This window comes from Lithobates pipiens, unplaced genomic scaffold, assembly GCF_037356315.1.
Source record: "Lithobates pipiens isolate NorthernLeopardFrog02 unplaced genomic scaffold, aLitPip1_a1.2 Scaffold_13, whole genome shotgun sequence".
In the NCBI taxonomy this organism is placed as follows: Eukaryota; Metazoa; Chordata; class Amphibia; order Anura; family Ranidae; genus Lithobates; species Lithobates pipiens.
Genome location: NW_027507718.1, coordinates 538,916,880 through 538,938,564, shown reverse-complemented (window position 1 = coordinate 538,938,564; position 21,685 = coordinate 538,916,880). Strand labels below are relative to the sequence as shown.

The 21,685-nt window shown below is 50.7% G+C and overlaps 1 protein-coding gene across 1 annotated transcript; it reads right to left on the bottom strand.

Moving 5' to 3' along the window:
- Positions 1-670: 670 nt before the first annotated feature.
- LOC143976230 (E3 ubiquitin/ISG15 ligase TRIM25-like) lies at positions 671-17,288 on the bottom strand. Its single transcript, XM_077478640.1, has 3 exons — positions 17,225-17,288; positions 4,321-4,396; positions 671-2,593 (listed from the first exon to the last, which is right to left on the bottom strand). The coding sequence occupies exon 3, from the start codon at positions 2,589-2,591 to the stop codon at positions 786-788; it is 1,806 nt and encodes a 601-aa protein (XP_077334766.1). The 5' UTR covers positions 2,592-2,593; positions 4,321-4,396; positions 17,225-17,288; the 3' UTR covers positions 671-785.
- Positions 17,289-21,685: the final 4,397 nt, after the last annotated feature.

Genomic DNA, 21,685 nt, shown 5'->3' with positions numbered 1-21,685 from the left:
GGAGGCTTTCACCCTCCAATCCTGGACAAGTTGTCATGGAGGACCGTCCCAAACAACATTTTTACAAATTAAATCATTCACTGAAGAATTTGTACAAGCAGCACATCATTCATTACAAGAGACATTCATTTCTGTTATCACTGAACACCTTATCAGCTTGTCCCACCTCCAGACCCCCAAATCCCTCATTGTAGAAGAAGGAGACCAACTGTCTCTATGTTCCCCAACAAGACCTTCCAAGGATCCCGGAGAACAACAATTTCCTCTAATAACATCTTTCTGTAAAGTCCTTCTAGATAGAGAACCTGTTATTATATGAAGAACCTCACATTAGCATATAAGCACTTCATCATTAGTAAATCATATGAGAATTATTTCTCTTTATCAGAGGAATAGGGCCACATGGAACAATTGCTCAGCTCCATAAGGATCATAGAGGTGTCAGGACTGAAGGGGTTAATGGTGATTGTAGTCATCGTCCAATCCCTCCCATCATTCTATCTATATCCAATCATTGATCAATATTCCCATATACAGAGCCGAGGATTTCCCCTTCCCGAAACTGTATAACCCCCCCCATAACCTGTCCACAATCCCCGCCCCCTCTACATCATAACCAATAGGAATAGGACTAGCACTGGCTGTGTTTATAGTGAGAACCACCAGAGCCAGCCAATCACAGATCCATGGATTTGTCATGTAAAGGAATGACGATGACGGGCCCAGAACCTGCAGCTTTATACAAAAATCAGTATTGCACCAATCAGGTTCTCCACCCTGTGATGTCACCAGTCACTGGGCAAATTTCTCACATGGGGTTTCCCCCCACATATCTTTATACAACCTTCTAATCCCCCTATGTATACCCCGGCATAGAGGGGCTCCGTGAAGGTGGTGGTGAAGGTGTGGAGATGTCGGATCGGGTCACACAGATCATAAAAGGAGATCCGCCCGGCCTCATAATCCAGATCTATCCTGACTCTCCCACTGGAGACATCGCCGGGTAATGGGACCTCATTACTGTCATGTTTTACTGAGTACTGATTACCCCACCCCCTCCCCAACCCCCAAGACTTCTTATTATATCCAATCAGTGACCAACGTCCTCCCCTGTCTATACTGGGGTAACACATCCCGACTGTCCAGAACTCTGCCCCCCCGACATCCACTTCCCAGTAACGTCTCCCGGAGGAGAACCTCTGACTGCTTATCACCTGAGAACACCGAAATCTCTCCGGTGTTCCTGGGTGATTTTGGCTTTTGGATAACCAGGATGCAGTTTTCCCGTCATCTGATATATGTAGATAACTACCAGCTGTCCTCTCATCCAGTAATATGTCTGTAAACCCCGACGTTTGCTGTACACCCCCAACGTTTGGTCCTCCAGCCTGGCTGTGCAAGTGTTGTATGGTGGGGGTGGGTTGGGGACGTCTCCAGCATGGTTCTTTGAGGGGGGTGGATGGGGGGCGTTTCCTGGATGGTTCGGCATTGATGTGGCCTTCGCCCTTTGTAGTAGAATGTGGATAGACATGTGTGCCTGGGCATTTCTGTACAATTACCCCAGACATGATATCAGATAAACCCGTGTGTGATGTGTGCGACATCCCCCCCACAGCCAGATCCCCTCCATTATGGAGGAGTTTATCATGTCTCTCTCTGTCCTCATCATCTCCATCCTCAGTATCACACAAGTCACCTGTGTCCGATTCCTGTAGGACAGTCAGTGGATCCGTCACGTTACACAGCTCCTCAATGTCCTCCATCTTCCTGGACAGCTCCTCCTTCTTCGTTTCCAGCTGTTGGATCATATCAGACAATGATAGAGAGACTTGCTCAGCCGGCACGGAGACCTCCCTCCGGACTCTCTTCTTCAGGTCTTCCAGACGTCTCCCGAGGTTTCTGAGCAGGCCAGTGACGCTCTCCGTTTCACCATCTGCTTTTCCTGGTACTTTTCTTCTATGTTCCTGCAGACTCTGGACTCTTCTCTCCGTCTCCTCTCTCTCGGTCATCAGGTTCTGCAGAACATTCCTCAGTTTCTTCTTCTTCTTCTCCGAGGCCTCATCCAGAGTCTCCACCTGGTGCCCCCGATGTTCTCCATCCAGCCTGCAGGACATACAGATACAGGTCTCATCCTCAGTGCAGTAATACTCCAGGATCTTCTTATGGACGGAGCATTTCTTGTTCCTCAGGGAAGTGGTGGGGTCACATAAGACGTGTTCTGGTGACTTGCTGTGGACTCTCAGGTGATTGCCACACAGAGAAGCTTCACACATCACATAGGATTTCACAGCAGGTGCAGGCGTGTGAATACAGCGAGTACAGGAGGTCCCGGTTTTGTCCTGACCACCTTGCGTAGTCTGGGGGGCCTCCAATATCTGACACAGAGTAATGTTCTTCTTAAGACGGGGACGTTTCTTGAATTCTTCTCTGCATTCAGGACAGGAATATCCTCCATCCTCCTCCTGTGTATCCAACACACGACCAATACAGTCCCGGCAGAAGTTGTGTCCACATGTCAGGGTTACCGGATCCGTATAAACGTTCAGACAGACGGAACATTCCAGATCCTCTTTCAGATGAGAAGACGCCATCGCTGAGGACAGAAGAGTAAAGTGAGAAGATTGAACGCCATCAGACTTACAGTGGGGATCGAAAGTTTGGGCACCCCAGGTAAAAATGTGTATTAATGTGCATAACGAAGCCAAGGAAAGATGGAAAAAATCTCCAAATGGCATCAAATTACAGATTAGACATTCTTATAATATGTCAAAAAAAGTTAGATTTTATTTCCATCATTTACACTTTCAAAATGACAGAAAACAAAAAAAATGGCGTCTGCAAAAGTTTGGGCACCCTGCAGAATTTATAGCATGCACTGCCCCCTTTGCAAAGCTGAGACCTGCCAGTGTCATGGATTGTTCTCAATCATCGTCTGGGAAGACCAGGTGATGTCAATCTCAAAGGTTTTAAATGGCCAGACTCATCTGACTTTGCCCCAACAATCAGCACCATGGGTTCTTCTAAGCAGTTGTCTAGAAAACTGAAACTGAAAATAGTTGACGCTCACAAAGCTGGAGAAGGCTATAAGAAGATAGCAAAGCGTTTTCAGATGTCAATATCCTCTGTTCGGAATGTAATTAAGAAATGGCCGTCATCAGGAACAGTGGAAGTTAAAGCAAGATCTGGAAGACCAAGAAAAATATCAGACAGAACAGCTCGCAGGATTGTGAGAAAAGCAATTCAAAACCCACGTTTGACTTACACGATCCCTCCAGAAAGATCTGGCAGACACTGGAGTTGTGCTACACTATTCCACTATAAAGAGATACTTGTACAAATATGGTCTTCATGGAAGAGTCATCAGAAGAAAACCTCTTCTACGTCCTCACCACAAAAATCAGCGTTTGAACTTTGCAAATGAACATATAGACAGGCCTGAGGCATTTTGGAAACAAGTTCTGTGGACCGATGAGGTTAAAATAGAACTTTTTGGCTGGAATGAGCAAAGGTACGTTTGGAGAAGAAAGGGCAAAGAATTTAATGAGAAGAACCTCTGTCCAACTGTTAAGCATGGGGGTGGATCAATCATGCTTTGGGGTTGTATTGCAGCCAATGGCACAGGGAACATTTCACGAGTAGAAGGAAAAATTTATTCAATAAAATTTCAGCAAATTTTGGATGGTAACTTGATGCCATCTGTGAAAAAGCTGAAGTTAAAGAGAGGATGGCTTCTACAAATGGATAATGATCCTAAACACACCTCAAAATCCACGGGGGATTACATCAAGAGGCCTAAACTGAAGGTTTTGCCATGGCCTTCACAATCTCCTGACCTCAACATTATTGAAAATCTATGGATAGACCTTAAAAGAGCAGTGCCTGACAGACAGCCCAGAAATCTCAAAGAACTGGAAGACTTTTGTAAGGAAGAATGGGCAAAGAGACCTCAAATAGGAATTGAAAGACTCTTGGCCGGCTACAAAAAGCGTTTACAAGCCGTGATACTTGCCAAAGGGGGCAGTACAAGATATTAACTCTGCAGGGTGCCCAAACTTTTGCAGATGCCATTTTTTTGTTTTCTGTAATTTTGAAAGTGTAAATGATGGAAATAAAATCTAACTTTTTTTTTTGACATATTATAAGAATGTCTGATCTGTAATTTGATGCCATTTGGAGATTTTTCCATCTTTCCTTGGCTTCGTTATGCACATTAAATACACATTTTTACCTGGGGTGCCCAAACTTTCGATCCCCACTGTATTTATTAAGATAGAAAACAATCTACAACGTTCAATAATCTATAATTATATTCAGACTTACTGCAGTGTGATTGGTTGATGGGTTTACTGCACGTTGCGTATCATCATTGCTCTTTGAACCTCCTTATGGAATAATCCTGAGAGAGGAGAGAGAAGAGAAGTTCCACGTTTATCTACACACAGACCATATAATCAGAGACCACGTCACTTTTCTCGGCAGAAATATTTTATATTATCAGTAGGGATGAGCCTGATGTTCCAGTTGAACGCAAGTTCAGCTCAATCGGGGCGTTCGACCAGCGAACATTACGCGGCGTTCGCGGGAAAATTTGAAAAGCCGTGGAACACCGTTAAAGTCTGTGGGACACGAACACGAAAAACCGAAAGTGCTAATTTTAAAGGCTTATATACAAGTTATTGCCATAAAAAGTGTTTGGGGGACCCGGGTCCTGCCCCAGGGGACATGGATCAATGCAAAAAATAAAAGTTTTAAAAACTGCAGTTTTTTTTCGGGAGAAGCGATTTTAATAATGCTTAAAGCGAAACAATAAAAGTGAAATATTCCTTTAAATATCGTGCCTGGGAGTCCCCTTAGTCTACCTGTAAAGTGGCGCATCTTTTCCATGTTTAGAACAATACCACAGCAAAATGACATTTCTAAAAAGGGAAAAAAACGTCATTTAAAACTGATCGCAGCTGTAATGTATTGCCGGATCCCGGCAATATAGATAAAAGTCATTGAAAAAAAAAAAAGAAATATGTCATGCGCAACCCCCCACCCTATTACCGGCCTGGTAATAGGGTGGGGGGTTGCGCATGACGTATTTTTTTTTTTTTTCAGACCCTTCAGGTCTGGTACGGATTTTAAGCGGAACCCTGTGCCAAAATAACACAACCTGACAGGCCACAGGAAAAGAGGTGGAAACAAGAAAGCACCCCCCCCGAACCATACTAGGCCACATGCCCTCAACATGGAGAGGGTGTTTTGGGAACGCCCCCAAAACAGCTTGTCCCCATGGTGATGAGGACAAGGGCCTCATCCCCACAACCCTTGCCCGGTGGTTGTGGGGGTCTGCAGATGGGGGGGGGGGCTTATCAGAATCTGGAAGCCCCCTTTAAAACAAGGGGACCACCAGATCCCACCCCCTCCATGTGAATGGGTATCCGGTATCATTGTACCCCCTACTCATTCACCAAAGAAGTATAAAAAAAAAATAAAAAAAAATAATAAATAGTAAAAATTACAAGAGACAGTTTGGAACAAGTCCTTTATTAAAAAAAAAAAAAAAAAAAAAGTGTCCCACGATGTAACGCCATTGTCAATCACGCCGCTCGACGGACCGAAAAAATAAATAAAGAAATGCAACTACTCCACCTCCATGGTAGGCTCCCGCCGACTGCAGGCTTTTAGCTTTTACAGCCGTTATATAGCTAAGGGCGGTGCCACCCGGTGACATAAACAGGTGGCCCCACCCCCCCCTGACGCCACGTGATGTCAAAAGGGGGGCGGGGGGGTCACCCGTTTACATCACCAGGTGGCCCCGCCCTCAGCTATATAACAGCTGTCAATGCAGAAAACCTGCAGTCAGCGGGAGCCTCCCATGGAGGCGGAGTTTTTTTCCTCGGTTCGTCGGACGTTGTGATCGAAGATGAATGGAAATCTGGGACACTTTTTTTTTTCTTCATAAAAAGGGGACTTGTCCCAAACTGTCTCTTGTCATTTTTACTTTGACACTTCTTTGGTGAATGAGTAGGGGTACAATGTACCCGATCCCCTTTAAACAAGGGGACCCCCAGTGTGAATGGGTGCTTCCAGATTCTGATAAGCTCCCCACCTGCAGACCCCCACAACCACGGGGCAAGGGTTGTGGGGAAGAGGCCCTTGTCCCCATCAACATGGGGACAAGGTGTTTTTTTTTTGGGGGGGGGGGGACCACAAAACACCCTCCACATGTTGAGGGAATGTGGCCTGGTATTGTTTAGGAGGGGGGCCGCTCTCTCATGCTCGGATAAGGGCCTGGTATGGATTTCGGGGGGACCTCCACGCAATTTTTTTTTATTTTGGTGTGGGGGTTTACCTTAATATTCATATCACACCCAAAAGGGCCTGGTAATGGAGTGGGGGGGGGGGGGAACCCATGCCGTTTCTTTTACAATGATTTTTATCTATATTGCCGGGACCCGACAATTCATTACAGCCGCAATCAGTTTTAAATGCGTTTTCCCTTTAGAAATGTCATTTTGCTGTGGTATTGTTCTAAACACGGGAAAGATGCGCCACTTTACAGGCATACTAAGGACACCCCCCAGCACCATATTTAACCGCTTCAATACTGGGCATTTTCACCCCCTTCCTGCCCAGGCCAGTTTTCATCACTAACATTTTGAATGACAATTGTGCGGTCATGCAACGTTGTACCCTAATGAAACATTTTGTTTTTTTTCCCCCCACAAATAGAGCTTTCTTTTGGTGGTATTTGATCACCTCTGCAGTATTTTAATTTTTTGCAGTTAAAAACAAAATATTTTTATATATATATATATATAATTTTTTTGTTTTTTTTTTGTATTTTTGCTATAATAAATATCCCAATTTTTTTTTTAACTAATTTTTTTCCTCATTTTAGGCCGATATGTATTCTATTATAAAGTCACGTTCCTGCTTTGTGACGAGCAATCGCGGGTGCCCACCAGACATCGGCTCCCGAGTGACAAGGCAGGCGCACGCGCGCCCCCTATGACGCCGAGGACATCATGGCCCAGGATGGGAGAGCCACTCTGCGGGCGTCATATTACAATGGCTGGGATTGGAAGTGGTTAACACCACTTCAGCCCCCCCCCCCCCCCCCCAGACCATTTTGCTGGCCAAAGACCAGACAACTTTTTTTGGCGATTCGGCGCTGCGTCGCTTTAACTGACAATTGCGCGGTCGTGCGACGTGGCTCCAAAAACAAAATTGACGTCCTTTTTTTTCCCCCCCCACAAATAGAGATTTCTTTTGGTGGTATTTGATCACCCCTGCGGTTTTTATTTTTTTTGCGCTATAAACAAAAATAGAGCGACAATTTTGAAAAAAAAAAAAAAAAAAAAAAAAACGCATTATTTTTTACTTTTTGTTATAATAAATATCCCCCAAAAATATATAAAAAAAACATTTTTTCCCTCAGTTTAGGCCGATACGTATTCTTCTACATATTTTTGGTAAAAAAAAAAAAAAAATTGCAATAAGCGATTATTGATTGGTTTGCGCAAAAGTTATAGCGTTTTACAAAATAGGGAATAGTTTTATGGCATTTTTATCAATTTTTTTTTTTTTTTTTTTACTAGTAATGGCGGCGATCAGCGATTTTTATTGTGACTGCGACATTGTGGCGGACACATCGGACATTTTTGATACATTTTTGGGACCATTGTCATTTATACAGCAATCAGTGCTATATAAATGCAGTGATTCCTGTGTAAATGACACTGGCAGTGAAAGGGTTAACCAGTGGGTGGCAGTGTAGGGGTTAAGTGTTCCTAGGGGTGTGTTACTAACTGTTGGGGGGGTTGGGCTTTCATTTAGTGAACACTGATCTCTGCTCCAATCACATGGAGCAGAGATCAGCGTCACTAGTTGCTAGGCAGAACGGGGAGATGCTGTTTACAACGGCATCTCTCCGTTCAGCCGCTCCGTGAGACGATCGCGGGTATGCCCGCAGCGATCGAGTCCGCGGGACCCACGACCGGACTCACGGGGGTCCCGGCACGGCGGCGCGCTCGCAAATGACAGGGCGGCAAATTTAAAGGGACGGACAGGTACGCCCATTTGCCTGCGCGTGTCATTCTGCCGACGTACATCGGCGTGCGCCGGTCAGGAACCTGTTAAAGGAATATTTCACTTTTATTGTTTCACTTTAAGCATTCTGAAAAAAAAAAAAAAAAAAATCACTGCTCCCGAAAAAACAGATTGATCCATGTCCCCCTGGGGCAGGAGCCGGGCCCCCGAAACATTTTTTATGGCAATAACTGGCATTTAAGACTTTAAAATGAACACTTTTGGTTTTCCATGTTTGTGTCCCACAGACTTTAATGGTGTTCACACAAATTATTTGCCTGTTCTCAAGTTCTGGAGGCGAACGGGGGGGGTGGGGGGGATTTCAGCTCATCCCCAGATAACATAAAATGAACTCTGTTACCCCAGATTCACCAATAACATCCACACAATCTAAACTTTTTTTGGGAGGTGGGGGGGGGGGGGGTATGAGAAATGACCCCATCCCCCAAATGATGCAAAACCTGTAGATAAAATGAGAGAACCAGAATCTTCCACTAAGTGGAATTGATAATAAAGTTGGCAGTGCCTCCAACCACAGGACAAGGGCCCCCCCCCCACCAACCACAGGACAAGGGCCCCCCCCCCACCAACCACAGGACAAGGGCCCCCCCCCCAAACCAACCACAGGACAAGGGCCCCCCCCCCCAAACCAACCACAGGACAAGGGCCCCCCCCCCCCCAAACCAGCCACAGGACAAGGGCCCCCCCCCCCAAACCAGCCACAGGACAAGGGCCCCCCCCCCCCCCCAAACCAACCACAGGACAAGGGCCCCCCCCCCCAAACCAGCCACAGGACAAGGGCCCCCCCCCCCCCCAAACCAACCACAGGACAAGGGCCCCCCCCCAAACCAACCACAGGACAAGGGCCCCCCCCCCAAACCAACCACAGGACAAGGGCCCCCCCCCCCAAACCAACCACAGGACAAGGGCCCCCCCCCCACCAACCACAGGACAAGGGCCCCCCCCCCACCAACCACAGGACAAGGGCCCCCCCCAAACCAACCACAGGACAAGGGCCCCCCCCCCAAACCAACCACAGGACAAGGGCCCCCCCCCCCAAACCAACCACAGGACAAGGGCCCCCCCCCAAACCAACCACAGGACAAGGGCCCCCCCCCACCAACCACAGGACAAGGGCCCCCCCCCCCCACCAACCACAGGACAAGGGCCCCCCCCCCACCAACCACAGGACAAGGGGCCCCCCCCAAACCAACCACAGGACAAGGGGCCCCCCCAAACCAACCACAGGACAAGGGCCCCCCCCCCCACCAACCACAGGACAAGGGCCCCCCCCCCACCAACCACAGGACAAGGGCCCCCCCCCCACCAACCACAGGACAAGGGCCCCCCCCAAACCAACCACAGGACAAGGGCCCCCCACCAACCAACCACAGGACAAGGCCCCCCCCACCACAAGGGCTATGAAAACTGGAGTTAGTACTTACCGGTAACTCCTTTTCCGGTGGTCTTCCAGGACAGCCCTTGAGAGATGGAGCTCCTCCCATCGACCCAGGAAACACATTGCCACAGTTCAAAAGGCAGTCCCTCAGGTCCCTGGTCAGTCATTCACCAAGAACCGAAGGATGGAACTGAAAAACATATAAACCATAACAGGTAATAACATTAGTACATCATTATAATCAAATAAAGGGTGGGATCGTGCTGTCCTGGAAGACCACCGGAAAAGGAGTTACCGGTAAGTACTAACTCCAGTTTTCCCAAGTGTTCTTCCAGGACAGCCCTTGAGAGGATCCCCAAGTACTTACCAGATTAGGGGGGGGACCACGGCCTGGAGGACTTTCCTCCCAAAGGCCTGATCCTGACTAGACATTAAGTCCAGTCGGTAATGCCTTGTAAAGGTGGAAAAGCTTGACCATGTGGCTGCTTTACATACCTGCTCCGGGGTGGCACCAGCTCTTTCTGCCCAGGATGCAGACAACGCTCTTGTGGAGTGAGCTTTAACACCCTCAGGAGGATCTCTATTCAAGGCCTTATACCCCTCTGCTATAGCTAGCCTAATCCATCTAGCTATGGTTACTTTTGAAGCTTTCTGTCCCCTACGCTGTCCGGAGAAAAGGACAAAAAGGGAGTCTGAAATTCTGAATGGATTTGTTACTTTAAGGTATTCTAGAATACACCTCCTCACATCCAATAAATGAAAACGTTCCTCTTTCTCATTTGCTGCATTTTGACAAAATGAGGGAAGGACAATATCTTGGGACCTATGGAAGCTAGAAGCTACCTTTGGTAAGAACCCAGGGTCTGTCTTTAGAATGACTCTGTCTTCTAGGATCTGTAGAAAAGGTTCCCTGATGGAAAGGGCTTGGATTTCACTGACCCTACGGGCTGAAGTGATTGCCACCAGGAGTACTGTCTTAAATGTAACAAGCCTTAAGGAGGCCTCCGAGATAGGCTCAAAGGGTGACCCCAAGAAAGCTTTTAGTACAACTGCTAAATCCCAGGATGGGACTTTGGTGACTCTGACTGGCTTGCGTCTAGCGACTGCCTTACAGAATCTAGCGACAAAAGGATTTTCCTGTAAACGTTCATCTAGGTACACACTTAAGGCAGCTATCTGTACCTTAATGGTACTTAGGGTTAAACCATTGTTTACACCTTCCTGTAAAAACTGTAGAATATTAGCCGTGTTTATGTCACGGCTATTCAACCAGCTATTAAATTTTTGCCAGACTTTTTTGTAAATAGCCCTCGTGACTGGTTTGCGACTCTGTAGTAAGGTCGCAATTACCTCATCTGTCAGGCCCTTACTCTTTAAGATTTCCTCCTCAGTAACCACGCCGAAAGCTTCAGTGTGGCGACCTGTGGATGGTAAAGAGGTCCCTGCGACAGGAGGTCCTGTCTGTAGGGAAGTCTTAGAGGCGGACAGTCTGTCAATTGTAGCAACGTTGTGAACCACGGTCTCCTGGGCCAAAACGGTGCTACTAGAATCAAACAGGTTTTTTCCTTGAGGAATCTTGCTAGGACCCTCGGAATGAGATGAAGAGGGGGAAAAGCATACGCCAGACTGAAAGACCATGGAGTTTGCAAGGCATCTACAGCCAGGGGCCGATCTCCTGGGTTTAGCGAGAAAAATTTGGAACCTTTGCATTGTTTTTGTTCGCAAAAAGGTCTACCTCTGGTTCTCCCCAGTGATTTGTTATGAGATTGAATGCCTCTGGGTGTAAGGACCATTCTTGGTTCGAAATCTTTTGTCGACTCAAGAAGTCCGCCTTGTTGTTCAGCTCCCCTTTCAGGTGGACTGCAGAAATGGATTCCAGATTGGCTTCTGCCCACTGGAAAATGCGTCTGGCTACTACCATCAAACGAGGACTTTTGGTACCTCCCTGTTTGTTTATGTATGCTACAGCCGTCATATTGTCTGAACGGACTTGTAGATGGTGACCCTGTATTGTGGGGTGAAAGGCTAAGACCGCTCTCAGGATTGCTGTTAGCTCTTTCCAGTTGGAAGAGAAACATTTCTCTTCCGGGGTCCACTTGTCCTGGACCCAGCTTGAGCCGAGGTGGGCTCCCCAGCCCCAACTGCTCGCATCTGTTGTCAGTGTTGAAGTGATAGGAAGGACCCAATGAATCCCTTTGTTCAGGTTCTCCCTGTCCTTCCACCACCAGAGGGAGCGTTTTATCCTTGAGGGGATCGATACCTCCTCCTCCAGATCTCTGCCCTTAATTGTTCTAGCAGAAACCCCTGAAGGTCTCTTTGGTGGAACCTGGCCCATTGTATGGCTGGAATGGCTGCTGTCATAAGACCTAAGACCGACATTACTTCCCTCACTGTACATTTGGGGCTGCATTGAAGAAAAGATATTCTCTGCCACAGATTCAAAATCTTTTCTTCCGGCAGTATAATTTTTTGATCTACTGACTTGATCCAGTAACCCAGATACAGGATCTCCTGTGTTGGGGTTGTCTTGGATTTCTCCTGGCTGACAATCCACCCTAACCGACTCAGGCTGAGTTGAGTCAACTCCAGATCCTGAGAAAGACGACTCTCCGAGCGTGCTGTTAGGAGTAGATCGTCTAGGTAGGGAATAATTGAGACTGACTGAAGCCTCAGTGGAACTAAAGCCTCTCCGAGAACTTTGGTAAAGATTCTTGGGGGAGGATGACAGACCGAAGGGAAGCGCTCGGCACTGAAAGTGGTAAACCCTTGTGTCTATCTGTACTGCCATTCGAAGGAATTTCTGGCATTCCTCCTTTATTGGAATATGCAGATAAGCATCCCTTAAATCCAGGGTAGCCATAAACATCTCTTTCTGCAGGAGATTCTTTATGGAATAAATGGACTCCATCCGAAATCTCTTGTAACGGATGGAGCGATTCAATGGTCGGAGATTCATAATTAATCTGAATCTTCCTGACGGCTTTTTACTACAAAAATGTGAGAGTAAAAACCGTCTCCTTGTTCCTGTATAGGGACTGGTGTCAATACTTCTTGATCCACCATCTCCCCTATCAGTAAGGGTAAGGCCCTGGCCTTTTCTGAGTGACTTGGAAGTTTTGTCACTACAAACTTTGAAGGAGGGCGGCTGTGAAACTCCAGCGCATGACCCCTTTTTATTATGTTTAAGACAAATTCGTTTGAAGTTGTCTCTTCCCATTGTGGAAGGAATTGGCTTAATCTTCCTCCCACAGGGACCCTGGCATCACTGGGGTTTGGGATCCTGATTGGGGCGGCTAAACAGTATGCCCCCTTTTCCTTTCCCTTTATGCCCCGACCAATGTTTTTTGGGGATTGAACTCTTCTCTGGTTTAGAGGGTTCTTTAAAGGGACGAAAAATTTTTCTTTGAAAATTTTTCTTTTTTGCGGGAAAGGTTTTCTTTTTATCCGCCGTCCTTTCTAAGGCAGAGTCTAATTCAGGCCCGAAGACTAAGTCTCCTGTAAAAGGGACGCTGCACAGGCGGGTCTTAGACGCCGTGTCTCCCCCCCAGGTTTTCATCCATACTGACCTCCTTGCTGCCACTGAAAGTGCTGCTGACTTAGCCGCAAATTTTACGGAGTCCGTGGAGGCGTCAGAGATGAAACTGGTGGCCTTAAAAAGCATAGGGAAGGATTTCAGAAGCTCCCCCCTAGGAGTGCCTGCTTTTAAATGTTCTTGTAGTTGCGATAACCAGAACTCCAGGTTTCTAGCTACACAAGAAGTGGCTAGAGCTGGTTTTAAGCCCTGCCATAGAGGCATCCCAGGCCCTCTTTAAGACAATGTCTGTTCTCCTGTCCATGGGATCTTTCAGGTGGCCCATATCCTCAAAGGCCAGATCAGCCTGTTTTGAGATTTTGGACAGAGGGGCGTCTAGTTTAGGATTTTTATTCCAGACCGCCTCTGGGCTCTCATCAAAAGGGAACCTTCTCTTAAGGGATTTAGGAAAGAAAACCTTCTTGTCTGGTTCAGACCACTCCTTAAGGACAAGGTCAGAAAGCACCTTATGTATAGGGAAAACCTTGCTTTCTTTTTCCCCAGAGCCTCATACATTTGATCATGTCTGGATAACTGAGTTTCTTCCTCCTCAATTTCCAGCGTATCATAGATAGCCCCCATTAGCTCATCTACTTCCTCGAGAGACAATCTATACTTTGAGGCTTTAGATGCTGCTTGATCCTCTTCCTGACCCGAGTCAGTGTCAGAGGATTCGGGACTAATCAACGTGGGGCTAGGCTCCCTGACCATACGGGGCTCCCCTGAGCTGGGTGTTGTAAGGCATGGTGAGGATGAGATTATAGTTGTTTTACTCGTGGAGGCAGCTGCAGCTGATCCCACGTCAGTGATTAACTCCCGGAGGGACTTAAAGGTCGACGCCATTTCCTCTTTAAAGGAGCCCAAAAACTTTGCTAAAGGGGAATCTGCCTCAGATTTAAGCAAGCTTGCAATGCATTGCCTGCATAGGGCTTTGTTAGAGCCCGAGGACAACCTATTCCCACAATTAGGGCACTTTTTGCGGCCTGTCTTGTCTTCCCTTGGTATCTCTTTAGCCTGAAATAAGAAGACAAAAGGATTTCTTAGCGTCAGCCCCATGTCCCCTCCTTCAATCACCAAGTGCAAACAATCTCACTGTGAGTAAACCGCCACCGTGGGGGCACTACAGGACCCAGCCTACAAACACCACCACTCCACCAGAGTAATAGCATGCCCAGCAGCCTACCTGGGATTGGCTGGTGCCTGTCTCCGCCGGAGTATCCTGGGGAATAGCCTCCATGGTCCCCTCTGATGCTCCCGATCCCGCCGCTAGTCCGGTATTGCTGGACGCTGGTCGGGCTTCACAGGCACAGCGCTGGCTCTCCCTCTCCTCCTTGTACCTTTAGAGACCCGGAACCGGAAGTCTCGGCACGCAGTGATGACGCGGTTCCGCCGGAAGTGACGCTCGGCGTCTCCGACCCCACCGCAACAAGGAGCTGAGATGGAGGTTCCACTCACCGCTCCTGGGGGAAACCAGCGCCATTCTGCCCCTGGCCACCTCGGCACTGGAAGGAGGAGGGTAACGGGTCTGCTCCGAATCAGCTGGACGGTACCCGAGCCGTTTAAAAAAAGGTATGGACCCAAAACTGCAGCCAAGGAATAGGACCCGGTCCCTCATGGCTACAGGTTCTCAGGCAGCCCCTGAGAGGGGCCTTCAGGTTCCTGGCAACATGTTCCTCCGACGGAGGAAACACAAATGACTGACCAGGGACCTGAGGGACCGCCTTTTGAACTGTGGCAATGTGTTTCCTGGGTCGATGGGAGGAGCTCCATCTCTCAAGGGCTGTCCTGGAAGAACACTTGGGAAAAGAGGGGACTCCCTTCCTGGGAAATTATTCAGTAATCTAATCAAAGTAATGGGGAGCAGAAGAACTACTACACCCAGCATATAACATTACCCGGAAGTATATAGGTGATCCCCAGTATGGAAATAACAGAAGCTTCATATAAGAAGAGATTAAAGTGATAATAAAGTCAGTTGTTTTGTTTAAAAATAAACGTTATACTTACCTGCTGGGTGTGCAGTGGTTTTGCACAGAGCAGCCCAGATCCTCCTCTTCTCAGGTCCCCCATCCATGGCTCCAGGCCCCTTCCTTCTGCCGAGTGCCCCCACAGTAAGCAGCTTGCTATGGGGGGCGCCGAGGCCCTCAGCCCTGTTACCACTGAGGAAGTTACCAAACTCCTCTCCATGGCCCACCTCAGCCGCCATAGCAGGGCCCCAACCGCCGCAGCCCGTCCGCCATAGCAGAGCCCCAACCGCCGCAGCCCGTCCGCCATAGCAGAGCCCCAACCGCCGCAGCCCGTCCGCCATAGCAGAGCCCCAACCGCCGCAGCCCATCCGCCATAGCAGAGCCCCAACCGCCGCAGCCCATCCGCCATAGCAGAGCCCCAACCGCCGCAGCCCATCCGCCATAGCAGAGCCCCAACCGCCGCAGCCCATCCGCCACAGCAGAGCCCCAACCGCCGCAGCCCATCCGCCATAGCAGAGCCCCAACCGCCGCAGCCCATCCGCCATAGCAGAGCCCCCAACCGCCGCAGCCCATCCGCCATAGCAGAGCCTCAACCGCAGCCCGTCCGCCATAGCAGAGCCCCAACCGCCGCAGCCCATCCGCCATAGCAGAGCCCCAACCGCCGCAGCCCGTCCGCCATAGCAGAGCCCCAACCGCCGCAGCCCATCCGCCATAGCAGAGCCCCAACCGCCGCAGCCCATCCGCCATAGCAGAGCCCCATCCGCCGCAGCCCATCCGCCATAGCAGAGCCCCAACCGCCGCAGCCCATCCGCCATAGCAGAGCCCCAACCGCCGCAGCCCATCCGCCATAGCAGAGCCCCAACCGCCACAGCCCATCCGCCATAGCAGAGCCCCAACCGCCACAGCCCATCCGCCATAGCAGAGCCCCAACCGCCGCAGCCCATCCGCCATAGCAGAGCCCCAACCGCAGCCCATCCGCCACAGCAGAGCCCCAACCGCCGCAGCCCATCCGCCATAGCAGAGCCCCAACCGCCGCAGCCCATCCGCCACAGCAGAGCCCCAACCGCCGCAGCCCATCCGCCATAGCAGAGCCTCAACCGCAGCCCGTCCGCCATAGCAGAGCCCCAACCGCCGCAGCCCATCCGCCATAGCAGAGCCCCAACCGCCGCAGCCCGTCCGCCATAGCAGAGCCCCAACCGCCGCAGCCCATCCGCCATAGCAGAGCCCCAACCGCCGCAGCCCATCCGCCATAGCAGAGCCCCATCCGCCGCAGCCCATCCGCCATAGCAGAGCCCCAACCGCCGCAGCCCATCCGCCATAGCAGAGCCCCAACCGCCGCAGCCCATCCGCCATAGCAGAGCCCCAACCGCCACAGCCCATCCGCCATAGCAGAGCCCCAACCGCCACAGCCCATCCGCCATAGCAGAGCCCCAACCGCCGCAGCCCATCCGCCATAGCAGAGCCCCAACCGCAGCCCATCCGCCACAGCAGAGCCCCAACCGCCGCAGCCCATCCGCCATAGCAGAGCCCCAACCGCCGCAGCCCATCCGCCACAGCAGAGCCCCAACCGCCGCAGCCCATCCGCCATAGCAGAGCCCCCAACCGCCGCAGCCCATCCGCCATAGCAGAGCCTCAACCGCAGCCCATCCGCCATAGCAGAGCCTCAACCGCAGCCCATCCACCATAGCAGAGCCCCAACCGCCGCAGCCCATCCGCCATAGCAGAGCCCCAACCGCAGCCCATCCGCCACAGCAGAGCCCCAACCGCCGCAGCCCATCCGCCATAGCAGAGCCCCAACCGCCGCAGCCCATCCGCCATAGCAGAGCCCCAACCGCCGCAGCCCATCCGCCATAGCAGAGCCCCAACCGCCACAGCCCATCCGCCATAGCAGAGCCCCAACCGCCACAGCCCATCCGCCATAGCAGAGCCCCAACCGCCGCAGCCCATCCGCCATAGCAGAGCCCCAACCGCCGCAGCCCATCCGCCATAGCAGAGCCCCAACCGCAGCCCATCCGCCACAGCAGAGCCCCAACCGCCGCAGCCCATCCGCCATAGCAGAGCCCCAACCGCCGCAGCCCATCCGCCACAGCAGAGCCCCAACCGCCGCAGCCCATCCGCCATAGCAGAGCCTCAACCGCAGCCCATCCGCCATAGCAGAGCCTCAACCGCAGCCCATCCGCCATAGCGCAGTCCCAGTTCAGGCAAACTCACCCAGCAGGTTGAAGTCATGTATGGAGACTTCCATCCAGCATCAAGGTCTTCTCATCACTGATAGCAAACCAGCCATCCCCTCCCCCACCAGGTGCTTAATAACCAGGCCTGCAAGGGAAATCCCTTCCCCCTCCAAGTAACCCTCTCTTATCCCAACCCAGTCTGACTCTCTACTATATATATATATAGAAATAATATATCATCCCATCACTCGTCTGCTGTACATCACTCCAACCAGAGAAGGGTCAACTCTTCCAAATACAAAATTCTAGACGTGTCCCGACACTACCTACCCCACATAATCCTCACTACCTACCCCCCCATAATCCTCACTACCTACCCCCCCATAATCCTCACTACCTACCCCCCATAATCCTCACTACCTACCCCCCATAATCCTCACTACCTACCCCCCATAATCCTCACTACCTACCCCCCATAATCCTCACTACCTACCCCCCATAATCCTCACTACCTACCCCCCATAATCCTCACTACCTACCCCCCCCATAATCCTCACTACCTACCCCCCATAATCCTCACTACCTACCCCCCATAATCCTCACTACCTACCCCCCCATAACCCTCACTACCTACCCCCCATAATCCTCACTACCTACCCCCCATAATCCCCACTACCTACCCCCCATAATCCTCACTACCTACCCACATAATCCTCACTACCTACCCCCCCATAACCCTCACTACCTACCCCCCATAATCCTCACTACCTACCCCCCATAATCCCCACTACCTACCCCCCCCATATGCATCACTACATACACCCCCATATTCATCACTACCTACCCCCCATAATCCTCACTACCTACCCCCCATAATCCCCACTACCTACCCCCCCATAATCCCCACTACCTACCCCCCATAATCCTCACTACCTACCCCCCATAATCCCCACTACCTACCCCACATAATCCTCACTACCTACCCCCCCATAATCCTCACTACCTACCCCCCATAATCCCCACTACCTACCCCCATAATCCCCACTACCTACCCCCCATAATCCCCACTACCTACCCCCCATAATCCTCACTACCTACCCCCCATAATCCACTACCTACCCCACATAATCCTCACTACCTACCCCCCCATAATCCTCACTACCACCCCCCATAATCCTCACTACCTACCCCCCATATTCCTCACTACCTACCCCCATAATCCTCACTACCTACCCCCCCATAATCCCCACTACCTACCCCACATAATCCTCACTACCTACCCCCCCATAATCCTCACTACCTACCCCCCCATAATCCCCACTACATACCCCCCCCAATAATCCTCACTACCTACCCCCCCCATAATCCTCACTACCTACCCCCCATAATCCTCACTACCTACCCCCCATAATCATCACTACCTACCGCCCATTAATCCTCACTACCTACCCCCCCATAATCCTCACTATCCACCTACCCCCCCATAATCCTCACTACCTACCCCCCCATAATCCTCACTACTTACCCCCCATAATCCTCACTACCTACACCCCCATATTCATCACTACCTACACCCCCCCATATTCATCACCACACCCCCCCATATTCATCACCACACCCCCCCATAATCCTCACTACCTACCCCCCATAATCCTCACTACCTACCCCCAATAATCCCCACTACCTACCCCCCCATAATCCTCACTACCTACCCCCCCATAATCCTCACTACCTACCCCCCCAATAATCCTCACTACTACCCCCCCATATCCACTACCTACCCCCCATAATCCTCACTACCTACCCCCCCATAATCCTCACTACCTACCCCCCATAATCCTCACTACCTACCCCCCATAATCCTCACTACCTCCCCCCATAATCCTCACTACCTACCCCCCCATAATCCTCACTACCTACCCCCCCATAATCCTCACTACTTACCCCCCATAATCCTCACTACCTACACCCCCCATATTCATCACCACACCCCCCATATTCATCACTACCTACACCCCCCATATTCATCACCACACCCCCCCCATAATCCTCACTACCTACCCCCCCATAATCCTCACTACCTACCCCCCCATAATCCCCACTACCTACCCCCCCATAATCCTCACTACCTACCCCCCATAATCCTCACTACCTACCCCCCATAATCCTCACTACCTACCCCCCCATAATCCCCACTACCTACCCCCCCATAATCCTCACACTACCTACCCCCCCATAATCCTCACTACCTACACCCCCATAATCCTCACTACCTACCCCCCATAATCCTCACTACCTACCCTCACTACCTATCCCCCATAATTCCCACTACCTACCCCCCCATACTCCTCACTACCTACCCCCCCATAATCCTCACTAACCTACCCCCCATAATCCTCACTACCTACCCCCATAATCCCCACTACCTACCCCCCCATATGCATCACTACATACACCCCCATATTCATCACTACCTACCCCCCATAATCCTCACTACCTACCCCCCATAATCCCCACTACCTACCCTCCCATAATCCCCACTACCTACCCCCCCATAATCCTCACTACCTACCCCCCATAAATCCCACTACCTACCCCACATAATCCTCACTACCTACCCCCCCATAATCCTCACTACCTACCCCCCCATAATCCCCACTACCTACCCCCCATAATCCCAACTACCTACCCCCCCATAATCCCCACTACCTACCCCCCATAATCCTCACTACCTACCCCCCATAATCCCCACTACCTACCCCACATAATCCTCACTACCTACCCCCCCATAATCCTCACTACCTACCCCCCCATAATCCCCACTACCTACCCCCCATAATCCCCACTACCTACCCCCCCCATAATCCCCACTACCTACCCCCCCATAATCCTCACTACCTACCCCCCATAATCCCCACTACCTACCCCACATAATCCTCACTACCTACCCCCCCATAATCCTCACTACCTACCCCCCAATAATCCTCACTACCTACCCCCCCATAATCCTCACTACCTACCCCCATAATCCTCACTACCTACCCCCCTTAATCCCCACTACCTACCCCACATAATCCTCACTACCTACCCCCCCATAATCCTCACTACCTACCCCCCCATAATCCCCACTACATACCCCCCCATAATCCTCACTACCTACCCCCCCCATAATCCTCACTACCTACCCCCCATAATCCTCACTACCTACCCCCCCATAATCCTCACTACATACCCTCCATAATCCTCACTACCTACCCCCCCATAATCCTCACTACCTACCCCCCATAATCCTCACTACCTACCCCCCCATAATCCTCACTACTTACCCCCCATAATCCTCACTACCTACACCCCCCATATTCATCACCACAACCCCCCCATATTCATCACTACCTACACCCCCCATATTCATCACCACACCCCCCCATATTCATCACACACCCCCCCCATAATCCTCACTACCTACCCCCCATAATCCTCACTACCTACCCCCCCATAATCCCCACTACCTACCCCCCCATAATCCTCACTACCTACCCCCCATAATCCTCACTACCTACCCCCCCATAATCCTCACTACCTACCCCCCCATAATCCCCACTACCTACCCCCCCATAATCCTCACTACCTACCCCCCCATAATCCTCACTACCTACCCCCATAATCCTCACTACTACCCCCCATAATCCTCACTACCTACCCCCCATAATCCTCACTACCTACCCCCATAATCCTCACTACCTACCCCCCCATAATCCTCACTACTTACCCCCCATAATCCTCACTACCTACACCCCCCATATTCATCACCACACCCCCCCCATATTCATCACTACCTACACCCCCATATTCATCACACACCCCCCCCATAATCCTCACTACCTACCCCCCATAATCCTCACTACCTACCCCCCCATAATCCCCACTACCTACCCCCCATAATCCTCACTACCTACCCCCCCATAATCCTCACTACCTACCCCCCATAATCCTTCATACCTACCCCCCTATCCCACTACCTACCCCCCATAATCCTCACTACCTACCCCCCCATAATCCTCACTACCTACCCCCCATAATCCTCACTACCTACCCCCCATAATCCTCACTACCTACCCTCACTACCTATCCCCCATAATTCCCACTACCTACCCCCCATAATCCTCACTACCTACCCCCCCATAATCCTCACTACCTACCCCCCATAATCCTCACTACCTACCCCCCATAATCCCCACTACCTACCCCCCCATATGCCTCACTACATACACCCCCATATTCATCACTACCTACCCCCATAATCCTCACTACCTACCCCCCATAATCCCCACTACCTACCCCCCCATAATCCCACTACCTACCCCCCATAATCCTCACTACCTACCCCCCATAATCCCCACTACCTACCCCACATAATCCTCACTACCTACCCCCCCATAATCCTCACTACCTACCCCCCCATAATCCCCACTACCTACCCCCCATAATCCCCACTACC